This window comes from Glycine soja, chromosome 19 (assembly GCF_004193775.1).
Source record: "Glycine soja cultivar W05 chromosome 19, ASM419377v2, whole genome shotgun sequence".
NCBI lineage: Eukaryota > Viridiplantae > Streptophyta > Magnoliopsida > Fabales > Fabaceae > Glycine > Glycine soja.
Genome location: NC_041020.1, coordinates 40,633,718 through 40,651,533, shown reverse-complemented (window position 1 = coordinate 40,651,533; position 17,816 = coordinate 40,633,718). Strand labels below are relative to the sequence as shown.

Sequence of the window (17,816 nt, the reverse complement as noted above, 5' to 3'; positions counted from 1 at the left end):
CTTATAAGCTATTAAAGTGTTTTACCAAATACACGGTATCAAATATAATAATATAATTGCATAACAATTTTAAAAAAATACACTGTATTTTAATTAAATGTTTTACATTTGTAATCTAATAACATTTCTAAAGGGATAATAAGTAAATAAAAAAACAACTTATTTTTAATATATTGAGAACATAATTTTTAAATTAACCACTCTTCCCTCTCGTATATATAAATGTAGAAGACTATATGCTTATGTAGGTTTTCACCCCCTCACTGATTCACTTTAATATATATCTAATTCTTGAATTTTAATATTTTAAGAATATCTATCAATAATTAAAAATAATAATATATTATTATATAGTTTATTTATCAAATTTAAAATATAATTTATATGTTGAAATATTCATCTCTGCCGGTAACATGACATGAGAGTTTCCACATGGATGTTTGTGTGCTTCGGCTCACCCTAAACTGAAGTGCTTAAAATGGAGGACAAAGCCAGAGCTCTCCACTGCGGCGTTGACGGAGGAGATGTGTCTTCTCTCCCCTAACCATCCAAAACGACACCGTACTGCCTACAATGTTCCTCTTTCGAAAATTCAACGTTCATAGCCTCATCCTTAAACCCTGGCAAAACCCTAGGTTCCTGAGCACGAAGAAGAAACCCCCGAAATCCGGTACCAAATTCATCGGAAAAGCCGCCCTCAAAGAAGCCCAAGCCGCACTTCTCGAGTACCTCCACTCCACACGAAGCCTCAACATCGTCGACGCCGAAAACATGTGCAGAAACTCACCCTCCTTCCTCCACGACCTCCTCGCCAAATCCCAATCCCAAACCCTAACGCGGCACGTCGACAACAACAACAACAACAACAGCAGCAGCAGCAGCAGCACCACCACCACCACCAAACGCTCCATCTCGCGCTACCTCCGCTACCACCCCATCAACGAGTTCGAGCCCTTCTTCGAGAGCGCCGGCCTCACCCCTCCCGAGTACGCGCCCTTTCTCCCGCGCGACATGATTTACCTAAACGACGACGCTTTGCTCATGGAGAATTACCATGCCCTCTGCAATTACGGCGTTCCCCGCACCAAGATGGGGAGGCTTTTCAAATTGACGCCTCAGTTGTTTCGTTACAAACCCGGCGTTTTGATCTCGAAGCTTCGGGATTACGAAAAGCTCGGTGTTGCGCGGAGGACTTTGGCGTGTGTGGTTGCTTCTAGCCCCTGCATTTTGGTTGGGGGTGTTGATGTTGGTTTTGTTAAGGTTGTGGAGAAGTTGAAGGGTGTTGTTGGAAAGGATGTTGATTGGATTGGGGAGAATTTGTTGGATATGTTGAGCGATCAGGGTTGTTGTGATTGGAGGATAGTGCTTCATGTTTTGTGTTTGCTTGATAGGGTTTATAGTGAGGAACAGTTGGGCGATTTTTTCATTCGTCACCCTAGTGTTGTTTTTGAGGACTCTGGAGGAAGTGTGTTGTCTCTGATTAACTTTTTGTTTAAATTTGGGTTGTCTCTGGACCAGGTTTCTCTCATGCTTCTCGAGTTTCCAAAGATTCGGGTCACGAAGTTTTTGTCCAACTTGAGGCAGTGTTTTCTGTTCTTGACCGAGATTGAGATGGAGGCATTGGAGATTGGGGAGATTTTGCAGTCTCAGTGCTTGGTGTTGGGTTCCTTCACTTTGAAGAAAACGATTACTTTGCTTACTAACTTGAATGCTGGCAAGAAGCGGTTGTGTAGAGTTGTGAGGGATGATCCTCTGGTAATGAAGAGTTGGGCTCTGGGAAGGAGGATTCAGCCTTTCGTGAACTCATATTTGGAGTATGAATCAAAGGAGCAGAAGAAGAAGTTCATGCTCAAGTTGGGGTATGTGGAGAACTCAAAGAAGATGAATGAGACGATTAGGTTGTTCAGAGGTAAGGGAGCTGAGCTTGAGGAGAGACTTGATTTTATTGTTAAGGCTGGGTTGGATTATGAGGTTGTCTGTAAGATGATTCGAGATTCCCCGCGGATTCTTAATCAGACAACCGATAGGATCAACATGAAAATTGAGAATCTTGTGAGTTTAGGATATTCTATATCGGATTTAGCTAGTTTTCCTTCATTTCTTTCCTATTCACCTCGAAGGGTTAAGCTTCGGTTTTTGATGTATGATTGGCTCAAAGAGCATGGAGCTGTAGAAGCGGGGCTTGCTTTGAGCACTATAATTGCATGCTCTGATAAAGCGTTTGAGAAGCTGTATGTGAAGCGCCATCCATCTGGCCTTCAAGTTTGGCAGGATTTGAAGGCACAGATTTCTTCTAAGTTTTAGTTGTTTGAAGAAATCCTCCACTTCAATTGGTATTTTTTGTCTAAAGCAAACATGAGATAATAAATCCAGTCTTTCACTGAGATTTAATCACTTCTGATGTGAATAATATTGGGTGAATGTGGCATCTGTTTGTGGTTCAGATAATTGTGCATCCCCTACTTTTACTGCAAGTTGACTTGTAGATATGGTGTGCACATTGCAGATAGCCAATTGAAGATCAGATATGTTAGCAGGCATCGCATTGACATGAAACCATCATGGACAACTAGAATACGGGTTTTCATGATCTAACACCATGGGTTATTGCTGATTGCAGATATTTATGACATGGCTTGTAGGTGGAAGAATGTTGACTAGAATAGATAGATCATTTGTTATCAAAATCACCTTCTTACCCGCTTACCCCAGTTACATTGTAGATCACTTCCTAGGATATGATTTTCTAGTATAACTAGATGTCTAGGTATGTTCTTCAAGTATGAACCACACAGCGAATGGAACTGGTGAGAGTGAGAAACTCTATTTATTTTTCAATTGAAAATTAGATGACCTGGTTTGTTGGGTTGAAAGCTATCAATTTGTTAACTTGATTTTTTTTTCTAACCTAAGTTGTTAAGAGGAACAGACATTCTCTTTGCAGTTCGGCATTATGTAATAATTCGCCTTTGAAATCACACATTTTTTTATTAGTAAATGTTACTTGTTAATTTTTGTTAAAATGTTAGTGGGAAGAATTCAAACCCATGACTTCTCCTCCCCCCTCCCTTCTCTCTTCAACCTTCTTCTCAACCATCAAGTCAATCTTATATTTTTGTAATTTCTGAAATCACACATCTTGTGCATGTATTGATATAAGTTGCATGTAAACGTAATATCAGTGTTGCAGAAAACCCACATTGCATCTGATAGAATGATGTCCCTCTCAAGTCTCATCACTTTTGAATTCAGTATCTATATCAGAGCCAGCTAAAATTATTCAGAACCTTCAAACTCAAAAGATAGCAACTTGGCAAAAATAATGAAATCATAGATATTTGCCACGGGACGCAAGATGGATAATTTATCATAGCTACTATATAGTCTGGTGGCAATGTTTTTACTAAACACTTGTCTAATATCAATTTGAAAAACAGAAATTGAGAAAACAAGTGACATTGAACTATTGGTGGGTTGTTATTCCTCCACACTGATGGGTTGGAATTTCTGCCTTTCTTGCTGAGGCAAAAGTCCAGTATTTAAATGCAAACTTTAAAGCAACGGGACTTACTTTTAACTTACCACCGTTCAACATCCTAAATAGTTGTTTATTATAATAAATAAATAAGTTTTATCTACATTTTTTTGGTCAATTATATAAATGAGTCAAATTTATGTTTTGTAAGCTTAATGCTAAAAGTTTGTAAATAATTTGCGGGTTGTTGTTAATAATAATTGTTGAGGAAAAAATAATTCAACTTTATGGTTTTAATTGATAATAAACAAAGTTATATAGTTTTAATAAATAATATAAATAATAAAGTTACTTAAGGAATAATAAATAGTTATTAGATACTTTTAGTGTGTAGAAATCAAAAAGTGACATTTTGTATGTTTAAAAGATTTAGTCTTATGGAGATCATCTTAAGAGTGTATAAGGCAAAACTTAATCTTCCTAGAAGTGTTTGACAACTTATGAGCAAGATTGAAGACTATTTTATCTTAAGATCATTGAACATTTCTCTATTGTGTGACCAAATAAGATAAAACATCAAGGTCAAATTCTGAAAGCATAGCAATCTTAAATATCATGTTTGACACAAAGTTGAATATAAAATATAATCCTTCAAAGAAAGTAAATATTTACATACAAAAATAGAAAATTCTATTTTTTTTTCTTATCTTCTGCAACTTCAGAGGAACAAAGACAACATTCACAATTTGAAGATATGATTTTTTTTAAAAAAAAAAGTTTGAAGATATGATAACAATGCTCAAAATCTTTAAATGTAGAGTAAATGCACGCACTATTCATATTTTCAAAAGAAGTACTTCCAAGATTGAAGGTTCTTATCTTTATAAAAACAAATATAAATAGAAAGATTGAAACATTCGATGTTGCTAGTTGCATTAACTCAAATCTCAATGACCTATTACATATTTTTGCTTTAAGCGTATTATTTGTATATTTTTTTAGTGGGAGACTTTCGTTTTTAGTGTATATCAAAAATCCTTAAATATATCCTCCGTCTTTTTCAAAAAGGTGTATGAAGATATATGGGGAAAAATACTTGAAAAGTGACAATTAAAACTATCCTTATAACTTTTAAAAGTCTTGGTAAAAATGTTGATGATATGTCAAGAATTGAAGGTAATCTTAAACTGTAGGATAAACTAGTATAGGTAATATGTATTGATTTTTTTACTTGCATTCTTTATATATTTTTCTAATAGAAGAAGGAATTGAATTGTAAAGTGTTTCCTAATGAAAAAAAAAATAGAATTTTTTTAATTTTATCAAAGTTCTTTTTATTATATTATCTTTTTCTTATAGATTTTTATTATATTATCTTAATCTTTAAACTAGCTTTTCTTTGCACAATCTTTCAAAGGTTTTATGAACAATTTTTAAAAAAATTTATCAAATTACTTTTATAGATAACAAAACATAATTCAACCCCATTATCATATTTGTACTTATTCAACAACAACAACCATAACTATTAATTTTTATATAAGAACAATATATACTTACAATTTTTATTAAATCATCATCATATAGTTATGTTCAAATAATTTCCCCCTTTTTTTCTTACTTTTATATCATCTTTCAATATGAGTGAGTCAAGTAAATAACAAATTAATAATCTTAAAAATAGTTTAAAAATATAATTGACAGTAAAAAATTTAAGTTATAGAAATAATTCAAACCAACTCGGATTAAGTTTTATATCATATATTTTAAACTACCTTGAAAATTTTGTAAAATTACATAAATTATTTATGCCTTTTTTTATATACTACAAATTATCCCTAATTTTATCTACCTTTATACTAAAAGATATACACTACACTAACATCTCTTATTCATTATACTAATCATTTTAATGGTTTAAAAAACACTATGTCGAGCTCCTCCATAAGGAGGATTACTATGAATGTTAAAAAAAAATCATATAATTTTACTAAATCTTATTTAACCAAATAGATTCAATTTGAGAATTTTTGTTAACAAATGAAATTTTAACTTTAACTATTTTCCTTGACGTACTTAATTCAACATGTTTTCATTCCGATAACAAATAAATAATTATAGGAAAATAAAACAAGAGATTTTAACTTTAAACCTTTTTGTGACAGTATTAGGTTGGTCTTGCTATAACTTACGTAGGAAATAGGAATACTTGATCAAAGGACAAAATAAATTATCAATATTTTTATGACAAATAGTCATTAATGTTATCCTACAGTAATTAAAGAAAAAGGAAAAAGAAAGAAAATTTCAACACTAGGCTAGCTATCTTCCGTTTTTCTATTTTTCCATCCTACTTCGGCTCTTTTTCAGTTCTCTCTCTCTGCCTTGTTTCAGTTCTTTCTTTGGTCACTGCTCTCTAACCTAGTTCCACATTTTCACTCACCAAGTCTCATCTTTAAGCTCATATTTCTCTTCATTCACATCACTTCTCTGATCTGTCTCTTCACACTCTTTGACCCCGATCAAAATTTTGACCCTTTTTTCTCTCTCTGTTAATGCTTTGCATCAAGCCATTCACAGAAAAACCCCTGTTTCCATCTGGGTCTACCCTCTTTCTGGATTTTTGTTATCTGATTTTGTAAAATGGGTTGTTTTTTATATACAGAAATTTGATTCAAGATAGGAGGTCAGCTTCATTTCTCTTCTGTGTCTCTTGCTTCCTCAATCTCAATTCTCTGTGTAAATCTATAATGTTATTGCTTACTTTTTCTTTTTTCTATTTCTATTTCTGATGTTTATCTTCTTCTGTTTTGATCCTTATGATGAACTTGGAAAGTGGTTTAAACTCTTATTTGGTATTAGATTTCTTTTTGTTTTGAAGCTGAGGAGTTCGTGAAGTCTGCTTACATTGAGCTTGAATTAGATCGAACTTAGGCTTTAAAAAATCTTAATATTATATGCTTTTTGCATTGAAATTGAGTTTTTATTGTATTTTGGGTTTCTCTTGGCTGTTGCCAGAAAAATGAAGCTGGCTTCATTTTTTCAGCTCCGGACTCGGTGATCCGCGATGTGGTGCAATTTATTGCTAAAGAAAATGATTTGTAAATTGAAATGAAATGTAATGTTTTAACTGTTTGATGTCTTTGTATTTTTCCTTGGTGAAAGTGAAGGTAACTTAATCCTTTGATTGAATGTTCTGAAATAAGTTGTTCAGAATTTCAGAAATAGTTGGATGCAAGTCTAGTGTTTGTGCATGTTTTATTTTTCTGATTATTGACCAAAGAAACCATTTTCTGCTATGATTTTTCTAAACGGTGTTTAGGTCTTTTTATGTTGTCCATTCGAAAGAGTGAGCATATGTAAACAATATCCCGAAGTCCTAGCTCTTGGCTCGCATCAGAATTTCAACTGATGCATTCTTTATTCGATCCTTAAATAGTAATAAACTGAAGATAAGTTATAAATTATAATTGCATACTTGAGTTCTGTTACTTTTGATTTAGTATAAACGAATAATTGATGCAAGTGATGCTTAAAAACAAAAAATTGCATCTGATCAAGAATTGGTTTCGAGTAGCATCACTCAAAATTGATGGGTAGTTTTTTTTGTATTTTTATCAATCAATGCTAGTTGTTAGTTTTTTATTAGAATGTTAGAGGATGGATTTGAACCCATGACCTCTACCCACCCCCCACCCTATCTCTCCCTTCAACCTTAGAACCCCCTTGAACCCTTGAATGTGGACTTTTAACTATCATCTTTTAAACTCATGTTTTGTTTCAGTTATTTGATCTTTGTTTGGCTTTTGAAGTGTAATTGTTTTTTCTGTGCAGATTTCTTATAGAGAAATTTTAGTACATTTTGTCAACAAGGGCTTTTGGCAATGGGCAGAGGCAGAGGAAAAGGGAAGAAACAATCTGTAATTGCTGAGGATCCTGGAAGTGGTGAAGAGGATAAAGTTCCAGCTTATAGAAGAAGAGGAAGACCGGTGAAGCTACTAACAGATGAAATTGAAGAAGTGGAAGTAACTGAAATAATTGAGAAAGATGAGGAGAATGTGAAAGGCAATGGTTCTACCAATGATTTGAAAACTCAGGCTATCACAGTAAATAAAAGAAAAAGGAAGAGATCTACACAGGTTAAAGAGAAGATAGATCCCTTGAAAGAGGACAATGGCATCCTAGCAAAGCCAGGCCCTGATGATTCAATAAAGTCTACTGGATTCCGACAGAACAGGAGCCGGCGTAAGAACAAGCCTCGTCGTGCTGCTGAAGCCGGGGTAGATTGCAAGTGAGCAAGGTTGTCTTGGTGGTTCTGTTTTAAGCCCTTGGAATTAATGGAGTTTTGTTATCACGAGGCAGGGCTTGTTTGATTGTGTAAGGCTTGTTATGGTTGCTTGTTATTACTCATTTTGCTTTTGTAACTTTCATGTGCTATTTCTGATTTTGATTTTGAGGATTCATAGCAGACTGTGCTCCTTTAGTCTTCTATAAAACTATTGCCAAAAGAAAGCCTGAAATTTTGTAGATATTCTTTTTTCATTACGAGTAGGTACAAGAGGATTTCTCATTTCTCTTGATTAACAAAGTTCTTGATACATTTGTTTACTTACTCAACAAGCATGAGTGATGTCTAGTAATCTAACTCTTGTTGAATGGTCCAATGCCGATTGAAATTCCAAGTCTTCTACAACGTGTGTCAACAATGAGCCTCAATGTCCTCCAATCTTGCATTGAAGTTTTCAACATAAAGCGTCGAACGTCCATCTAATCAACTTAGCAATAGGTGTTATAACATTTTGGCCTTTTGAGTGTTATTTTAGTCTCAAAGGGAAAAGAAATATGCTTAGGTATCTCTAGCAACATGCATTTATAGTAGAAAATGAGAGGAAATAGGAAGACAAAAACATAAGAAAGGAAGGAAAGGGGGTGGATAAAATGTGTTCCTATTAAAGAATGAGAACATGTGATGATTGTGAACGATCAGGAGTAAAGCCGAAAAAAGCCTGATGATGTTGATATTGAGATCCTTCTTTTGTAGAGAGTGAGTTCCCAAAGAAGGCCTAAGCTAGTGTTAGATCTAGTTGACTTGCTTGGAAGCTTGTGCTGCAATCTCTTTTGGTGAACTTTGGTTTGGTGTTGTCTTTTTTTCTTTTTTCTATTTTTTGGTACAAAGCTTCGAGCTTTGTTAATTGTCACACATACTCATAGAGATCTAGAAAGGGCAGAGAGCCTGCAGGACTATAGTCTAGCCTATGCCTATTCACAAAAAAAAGGTAAATATTTTTAAAATCTTATTTAGTTTTAAAAATAAACTTTAAGTATTTATTTAAAAAATGATAAGTTAATTTATTTAAGTAAATATAAATAACATAATATTATCAGTATTAGTATTATTGAATTTTTTTATCATATTATCTTGAAATTACATATTTATTAATTTTTTTAAAGACTTAATTCATTAGCATATAATAATACTATGTTTGTTGGTATATTTAAAAACTTTTAAACAAGTCTGAGTTAGGTTAGGGTTTTAAAAAGTTTAAGTGATGCCTGAAAATCACTTATCATAAATACATAAGTCAAATTTTGAAAAATGTGCAAGACTTATATTTTAACATAAATTTCTAGTTTGGTATGACCTATTTCTACCCTCCATAACTCACCCGTTTTCTTTGATTAATTGAGTATTGGAGCTAGAGGGTTTTGTGCTTTGATTTGCTAGGAATACGAGTGAGTTTTTTTAAAACAAAAATATTAATATCTAAAATTAACTACACAATAAAAATGTGTTCTTGTCGCATAATATATACAATGATTAATATATTGTGTACACGGTATGTTGTGAACAACAGAAGCCCATTTCCATTAGGTTAGGGGGTGCATTTTACATACACAATAAAAACATGCTCTTGTCGTATAATATATACAATGATAATGTGTTTTCATTGTGTATGGAAGGCGCACTCCTAACTTATAGAAATGCATTTACATTATGAACATTATGTAATAGAAATACATTTTCGTCAAGGGTCTTTTTGAAAATGTGAAATAACAAACAAAGTTTGGGGTGGGAAAAGCAAAAACTTGGGTGGGAATAACAGAGTCCTTTGACATGATATCAAGCCCGAATGACATACAAAACTGTATCAATCATGAAAGATGAAAAATATTGGGTCTGAGACTGAAGATTGAAGAAGCACAAGTCAGGCACGCGCGTGAAAAAAAAATATGAGATTCTTTTTCACTAACTTGAGTACAAGGAAGACGTTGTAACAACCGAGGCAATAAAAAAAATGAAGATAAATATTTATTTTAATTCTTAAAAGTGTGAGCTGATAAAAAAATTTAAATTTTATATCCAAATATGTAAAAAATGTGACAGATTAATCCTATGGACAATTTAATGATAAATAAGTCCATAAACTTTATGATTTAATATCAAACTATTCCTCAAAAATATAATTTCTTGTCAAAAACATTAATAAGAAAATGATTTTACAAATTTAATTACAGAATTAATTTGTCGCGTTTTACAACTTTGGAAATTAAATTTAAATTTTTCATATAAACCAATTCATCACCCTACCACTTCCAGGAAATAAAATGAGTATTTATCCAAACAATGAAAGAAAGGACTTTGGCCTATTAGATGACAGTACGATCTTCTTCTTTCTTCCATCGAATATGGTTTCCGTTGCTGTCATTTTTCGTTGCTGTTGATTCTGGAAAAAGGGGTATGTTTGATCAAGTTTTTTAAGGGATGTTAGATATTAAAGCAATCATGCACGATATCATGTAAAATGGGGAAACACCAAAAAAAAATAAAAAAATCGTTTGCTTAGTTTTGAAGTAACACGATAAAATGGCTCATACTTGATACGGAGACCACAAAACACCACCAAAGATGAAGACTAACTTTAAGCAAACACGATAATATGAATTCAATAACCACTCGTTTGCAGCTTAACAATATTTTTGCAACGGAAGATAAAGAATTGCGGCAGCAGAGATCAAGAACAGTGGTTGTTGCGTCTAGGTGTTCTATCTGAGAAATTTAGGGTTCACGATATGTCTATTTGGGCTAAAAATATTTTAATTTTATTTATTATATATTTTATATTAAATAACCAAGGACTAAATAGCAAAATTTAAAACTTCACAACAAATAGATGATGGGGGCATATATTAGTAAATGACGTGTTCGTCTGATATATGGACACGTAGTCAAGGTACCAAAACCCTCTAAATTAAAAGGGTGCGAAAAAATCTGCCAATAAAGAAACACAAACCTAAGGACTCTTAGGCTAACTTGAGTAGAAGTTTAAAAAAGAAGTATCAACAGTCAAAACAAAAAAAAGAAAAGAAACAAGTTGAACTAATTCAGGGAGAGTTGAGAGTTCCACATTGCCGACATTGGATAAATAAAAACAAGTTAAGACAAGTTAAAGTGTATATAACAAATTAAATAATTAAGTACAATAGATTTAAATATTTTAGATGATACGCCCCAATTCACACTCTCTTATTGAGCTCACCGTATCATTTCATTAGTTATTAACGTTGTTAACCCTTATAAACTAAGGGTAAAGATTGACAGACATCTAGTGTTATTTTACACATTGAGAAAGAAAAAGAAAAAAGAAAAAATGTGTAATATAATTTGATAGGAAAAAAATAAAAAAATAAAAAGAATGTCAAATAAGTGTTAATGATATATGAATATCTAAGTATCATTACTCGTCATGCCTCATGGTGGTAAGGTAAGTGGTAAAGCTAGTTAGTTCTCGTTGGGTCGTTATTAATGAGATCCTGTGCAGGCTCAGATCTTGTCTATATATTGGGAAAGTAAGTGCAGTATTTGGTGGTAGATAGAAATTGCAGAAAATGTGGGTGGTTCCAAAATCTGCTACGATTCATAATACTTAACTACTTTGTCATCTTATATTGATTGCTGCATAGTATTCAAAAGTGGCGGATATATAGTCATCGGTCCATATACTCATATAGGACCCTACTTCACAAACAGTAGTAGGCACGATCCTTGCTGCCTTTATGTGTCACTTTTACCATCTGCTTATAAGGGTAATCATACTCATACAAATTTATGTATTTTTACTTACGTACGTACCTGCATGCAATTCATTGAATAGCATATTACTTTTTATATATCCACCTTTTAAAATATAATAATATAAGTTGTGTACATATATATATACATTGTACTTGTATAGTCAGATAAACTAATAAGGTATAGTATAGTTAATAGATAACTAATTTTCTTAAATATAGGGATAGGAGTTTAATTTTTTGACAACATATGCATATGGAGAAGACTTCAGTAATCTATTAGGAGATTAGTCTCGTGATTTCTAATTATGAAAATATATTTCTTTAGCAAGAAAATTGTATATATAGTCTGTGCACGCACGTAATAAACTTTTTTTTTTCTCGTGTAACTATTTTTGTGTTGAGTATTGCTTTTCAAGTTTAATAAACAGATGTACTATGGAATTTCTAGAAAGTTGTATTGCAATTGGTGTTGGTGGACTGCAATTTGGAGAAACTGTTTTAAGTTTCATCTAACACTGATTTTTAGGTTGCTCAAATTATTACATTCCAATCAAAGAAGCTGTGAGTTGAAGTACTGTATCCGAGCTGTCTAACAGTGAGAGATGAACTTTTTAATCCACGAGGAAGCAGGTTTCTTGGAGCTGTATGTTTCAATGACCTGCCACCAAGGCTAGATTCTTAACAGTGTTATAAATATTAAAATTAATATACATATCATATTATAAAATTTTTTAAAAATATAATTTCTCTTATAAGGATGACATATCATATTAAGAAAAAGTATACAATCTAGATAGGTACAAAAGTTTTGTTTAATCCTATATTCTTTAATTATTTAAAACAAAAAAAGTTTTGTTGATTTTTTTCATAAAAATTTATGCACAACAGTATTTAAAACAATTATTGCTTGATATTTGTTAATTTTTTTATTATATTAAATTGTTTCTTCACATTTTTAGTGGTGAATAATAAAATAAACCACTATTATGTAAAAAAAATGTTTTTTATAAAAATAAAATAAAATTCAAACTATCCCACTAATCTGTTCTTGGCTTCTTCTTTTTTTCAAATAAACCACTAATATTTAAAAACTCACATTTTTTTAATTTTAAAATTATGAACTATTATTTATTAGCTTTTGTTTTTTATTTTAAAATTTCAAACTACTATTTAAAAGCATTCATATTTTTTAATTTTAAAACACCAAACTACTAAATATATTTTGAATTTTTATATTTCAAACTACCTCACTACTCTCCTAACTTCTTAAATGAACCACTATTGTTAAAACAATCACTTGATATTTGTTAATTGTTTGATTGAATTAAGTTGTTTCTTCACATTTTTTAATGATGAATAATAAAATAAATCACTATTATGTAAAAACTACATTTTTTTATATTAAAAAAATTAAAATTACCCCACTAATATGTTTTTCGCTTTTTTTAAAAAAATTAAACCACTATTATTTAAAAACTGACATTTTTTTAATTTTAAAATTCTGAACTACTATTATTTAAAAAAATATCTTTTATTTTAAAATTTCAAATTAGTTTTATCCATTTTCTTTAATTTTAAAACACCAAACTATTAAATATGTTTTTTTTGAATTTTTATATTTCAAACTACCCCATTATACTCTCCTGACTTCTTTATTTGCCAATTTTTGTGAAGAAACTGGAAAATTAATTTACCGTGACTTGTGAGAGAAATAAGAGACAACACATAGATCAAACTCAACCACAAAAGAAAAGTTAAAAAAAAAGAAAGAAAGAGGCCCAGAAGTTTGAAGGAAGTGAGATTAGTTCGATGATTATATCATAGTGTCATTCCACACCAAGATATATCAAATTACAATAAGTCAATAATCTAAATTCTATTACAATCCCATATTAATTTACCTTAAAGCTAGGACAAGAGGTTGAACCCTTGCCGCTTAAGCATCACCTCCACTTGTAGAGAAATTTGAATTTATGATAAGATGAGGGGTTATTTTACTTGGTATGCTATTTGAAATGGAAACTATAAATAGAAAATAATTGGAGATAATAATAAATGGCCAAAGTCACCACCTCCAAATAACTTCACCCTTGTGTCTTCATTGGACATCAATTTCATAGATGATGTTGATCCTAAGAAACTTCTATTGTTGACTGACAAATTGCAAGAATGGGATTCGATTTCACACGTACAATTCAAAATACAAGTTTTCCGAAATAAAATAAAATAAAAATATAAAAACACCACCATAATCCCTGCTTGTATTTCCCACAATTTTCACTCCATTCCCTATGCTAAATCTCACCCTGCAGTATCTAGTAAACAGGTTGTGTGATAAAAGAACATATTTAATTTAATTTAAGATATAAGGGTGATTACTTTTAAAGATAAGGATGATTAGATAAGAATAATCTAGAGATAAGTATGTAACAAACTAACACTTGGTAACAAAATCAGAAAAATTCAAAGGTTAAAATTTGGGAAAATAAAACATGAAAAAAAATGAGGGAATAGATAAAACGCTAATAAATGCAGAAAGAGAATCTAAGAAGATTTATTGTTCTGTTGCAACATCTGTGTATCTAAGTTATTAATTTTGAGCGGAAACGACAAGAGGTAGAATCTTGGAAGCCATGGTAGGAGAAGAAATTCTACTTTTTTTTTTTCTTTTGGGTTTTTGTGTTTCTAATGTGGGGATTGATTGGTGAAATGGGGTTGCATAGAAACTGTGAATGGAGATGGGAAATCGTGGCTGCTTTCACTTGTGTTTCAAAAAATAGGAGGATGCATTTACAAAATAACAAAAGATGAGACTATGCAGTTACCAAACACCAGGAGATGAGGAGTGTATAATTATTCACTTTTCATTTCAACAAATTACAAATTATAGATTTAGACATCACTTAGAAACAATAATATATAAGTTTCTTATGACATGTGAGAATTCATGTGGATGGATTGAGGTTTCTACAAAAGGGTTTTTATAACTTTTTCAGGTGACGTTATAATTGTTTATTAAAAAAATTATTAAAATTTATTATATACCAAATATTTTAGCATGTATGATGTATATGATAAATATTTGTTTTTATATAATTATTAAAATTTCAATTAAATAGATATTTTTAATATATAAATTATAAAAAAAATATTATATATTAATAATTTAAAATAATTTTACAGTGTCATATAATAATAAATTATTATATACAATAAGTTTATTATTTTTATAATAATTATTTTAAAATTCATACTAACAATAATTTTTTATGTTAACATTACATGACCATAAAACTCTAAATTATATTATGATAAATAAATATCTTTAAATATAAAAATTATATTTTATATTTATAATAATCTAAATTTTGACATAAATTTAATTTTAATTATTAATAATTTCTTAAAAAAAATAAAAAATGATGTAGTGCCAGAGATTAAAAAATAGTAAATTGGAAGATATAGATGGTTAAGAAAATCATATATATATATATATATTGAACATATTTTGCCAAATGAATACTTTGAAATAGTTGAGAGATGAATTATTTTGCCAATTATAAACGAAAATAACTTGAGAAATACCTATAAATGAAAAAGATAGAATATTGAACATATTTTATTGAAAGAGTGATGAGAGCGAAAATTTTATATTCTAAGTTTTGTATTCTAATTTATAAAATAAAAACAAATGTTTTTAAAGAGACATGATATTAATGGATGTATAATAAAATTTATAAAATCATTAATATTTTAATAATAATAATAATAAATTATTATAATTATATTTTCTGTATCTTATATTTCATTTTAGTAGAATCAAAATGATTAAGTTGCATAGTTGGATATAAGAGTCTTGAGAGACATTTTTAGAAGTTGTATGTTCTATTTTTGTTCCCTCTTTGCTCATCGTTATTGATTTCCGTTATCTAAAGAAAATAAGAGAAACATAAATTTTTGTAAGAGTGTTGATATTTAGACATTCATCATTTACTAATACTTTAACAATATTTTTTTTCTACTTTTCTTTTTTTTTATCATGTCATATTTTTATCAATTACTTATTTCTACTATTTTTCTATTTCTCTCAGAGTGTATACATCTTTTGGACATTTAAGAACAATTTCCAAAATTTAATGAGAAAAAAAGAAAGAAAAAAAGGTAAAATATATTTTTAATATTTAATTTAGTTGAAGATGCGGGGATGAGAGGAGAGATTCCCTCTTTTTCATTAGTTTATATAAAAAAGAGGGAAAAAATGCTGAATATATGCATATGTTCCTTTTCGTTTTTGTTCTCACTGCGACACACTGAGTTACCAGGGTACATGAGATAATGATGACATAGATAATAATTAGCTAACCTACTATTAGCAAAATCATTTAAGAGACCAAATAATTCACTTAAGAGATCTAAACCCAACAAAAATATTTCTAAGAACAAGCTAAAACTAAATATTAAGATATTTATAATAATTTAAACAGTAATGACTAAGATATGTATGGTAATGTTTGATCAGATTGATGTTAGCCGACACTTATCAAAAGTCACATCCATGTATTTTTCACAATGGTTTGGTGGTCTTATTTCTATTCTATCGTAAACGGGTTGGTACCCCTGGTGCCAATATATATTTATATGATTTTGTTTAGCTGATAAAAAAGAACTTATCAAAAGTCACCCAACTTACGGTAGAAAGTAGATGCTAAAATAATTTAGTTTTAAAATATAGAAACCCAAACTTTTTTTTGGTGCAAATAGAAACCCAAATCTAATAAAAAAAAAATTCAATTACAAAAAAATAAATTTTAAAATATTTTTTTTTAAAAAAAAAATTTATTTAAAAGCACATAAGTGCACACACATATGAGAATGATCAACGTGTAAGGTTATAAATTACATAAATTCTTATATTATTCAATAACTTTTTATTAAACAATTTTATCCAATAATCTTGCATAGAATTGAAAGCTCTTATTACATAGGTCACACTTACAAATTTTTATATTAATATAAAATTATTTAATATTTCACTGATAAATAATATATTCTTTTAAAATATATAAAAATAAAATTACTCTGATTATATATTTATAATTGTTCATTTTTAACAAAAATATATATAAATAATTAAGATAATATATATTTACAATTTAATGATTATATAAATAAAATTCATATATATATATATATATATATATATATATATATATATATATATATATATAATTATAGAAAATACTTCATGTTTGGAGCAACAAAATGGTGATAAATTGATTGGCATGCTGTGTGTGTTTGGAAACATGTTTGAATCACGTTGAATGGAGGTTTTCCAAATTTTAATGCATAAACTAAGAAGAAACATTAAGTATAGGTTGACGTTCAATTGAATTGAACTAATTTCCAAACAGGTGTAGTTTGTTGGCTTGCAAATCGAGAAGGAGGGAAAGAATCGAAATAAAGATATTCTTCTTATGATTTGCTGCAATATTCATATATAGGTGCATTTTGACAATTAAAATTGGTTTTTAGGTTTATATATATGTGTGTGTGAAAATGTTGTCTTTTTATTATTATTATTATCTATTATTATAACATAGTCAGATAATATCGTGGGATATATATTTTATATTAATTTTAAGGAAATTATTTATATTGATTAGATGCTTGTTTTGGAAAATTGTATGTTCATTATTTTGATTATAATTTTGAATAATTCTAAATTTAAACATTTGAAAGATTATATATATATATATATATATATATATATATATATATATATATATATATATATATATATTATTCGGATTGTAGAAATTGATTTGAACTCAACTTCCTGCCTTTTCATATAATGTCATTCTTCCTTTGCTATTTTATCATTCTAATTATTTGTATTCTTATGATAATATTTGATCATGTCAAACCTTGCAAAACTCAAATGTGTGTCTCTTGACATTACTGGAAAAAATTATTTGTTTTGGGTATTAGATGCGGAAATACAATTAGTTGCAATGGATCTTAAAGACTATTAAAGATAAAAATAAAAGTATCTAATTAAGATAAGGCTAAAGCTATGATTTTTCTTAGCTACTACCTCCATGAAGGGTTAAAAACTGAATATCTTACTATAAAGACCCTCTTGTCCTTTGGAACAACTTGAAAGAAAGATATGACCACTAGAAAATTATGATACTTCCAAAAGCTCGTTACGAATGAATGCATTTATATTTACACGATTTTAAATATGTAAGTTAGTATAATTCCGCAA

The 17,816-nt window shown here is 29.8% G+C and overlaps 2 protein-coding genes across 2 annotated transcripts; both read left to right on the top strand.

Annotated features, from left to right (window-relative positions):
* Positions 1–405: 405 nt before the first annotated feature.
* On the top strand, positions 406–2,994 carry LOC114398961 (transcription termination factor MTEF18, mitochondrial-like). The gene has a single exon (XM_028361051.1). The coding sequence runs from the start codon at positions 574–576 to the stop codon at positions 2,302–2,304; it is 1,731 nt and encodes a 576-aa protein (XP_028216852.1). The 5' UTR covers positions 406–573; the 3' UTR covers positions 2,305–2,994.
* A 2,806-nt stretch (positions 2,995–5,800) lies between these two features.
* LOC114398314 lies at positions 5,801–8,053 on the top strand. Its single transcript, XM_028360502.1, has 2 exons — positions 5,801–6,161; positions 7,310–8,053. Exon 2 carries the CDS (start codon positions 7,360–7,362, stop codon positions 7,768–7,770), a length of 411 nt encoding a protein of 136 aa, XP_028216303.1. The 5' UTR covers positions 5,801–6,161; positions 7,310–7,359; the 3' UTR covers positions 7,771–8,053.
* The last annotated feature ends 9,763 nt before the right edge of the window (positions 8,054–17,816 follow it).

Excerpts from the sequence above, each read along its gene's own strand:
- LOC114398961 (XM_028361051.1), top strand. The coding sequence starts at position 574 with ATGTTCCTCTTTCGAAAATTCAACGTTCATAGCCTCATCCTTAAACCC.
- LOC114398314 (XM_028360502.1), top strand. The coding sequence starts at position 7,360 with ATGGGCAGAGGCAGAGGAAAAGGGAAGAAACAATCTGTAATTGCTGAG.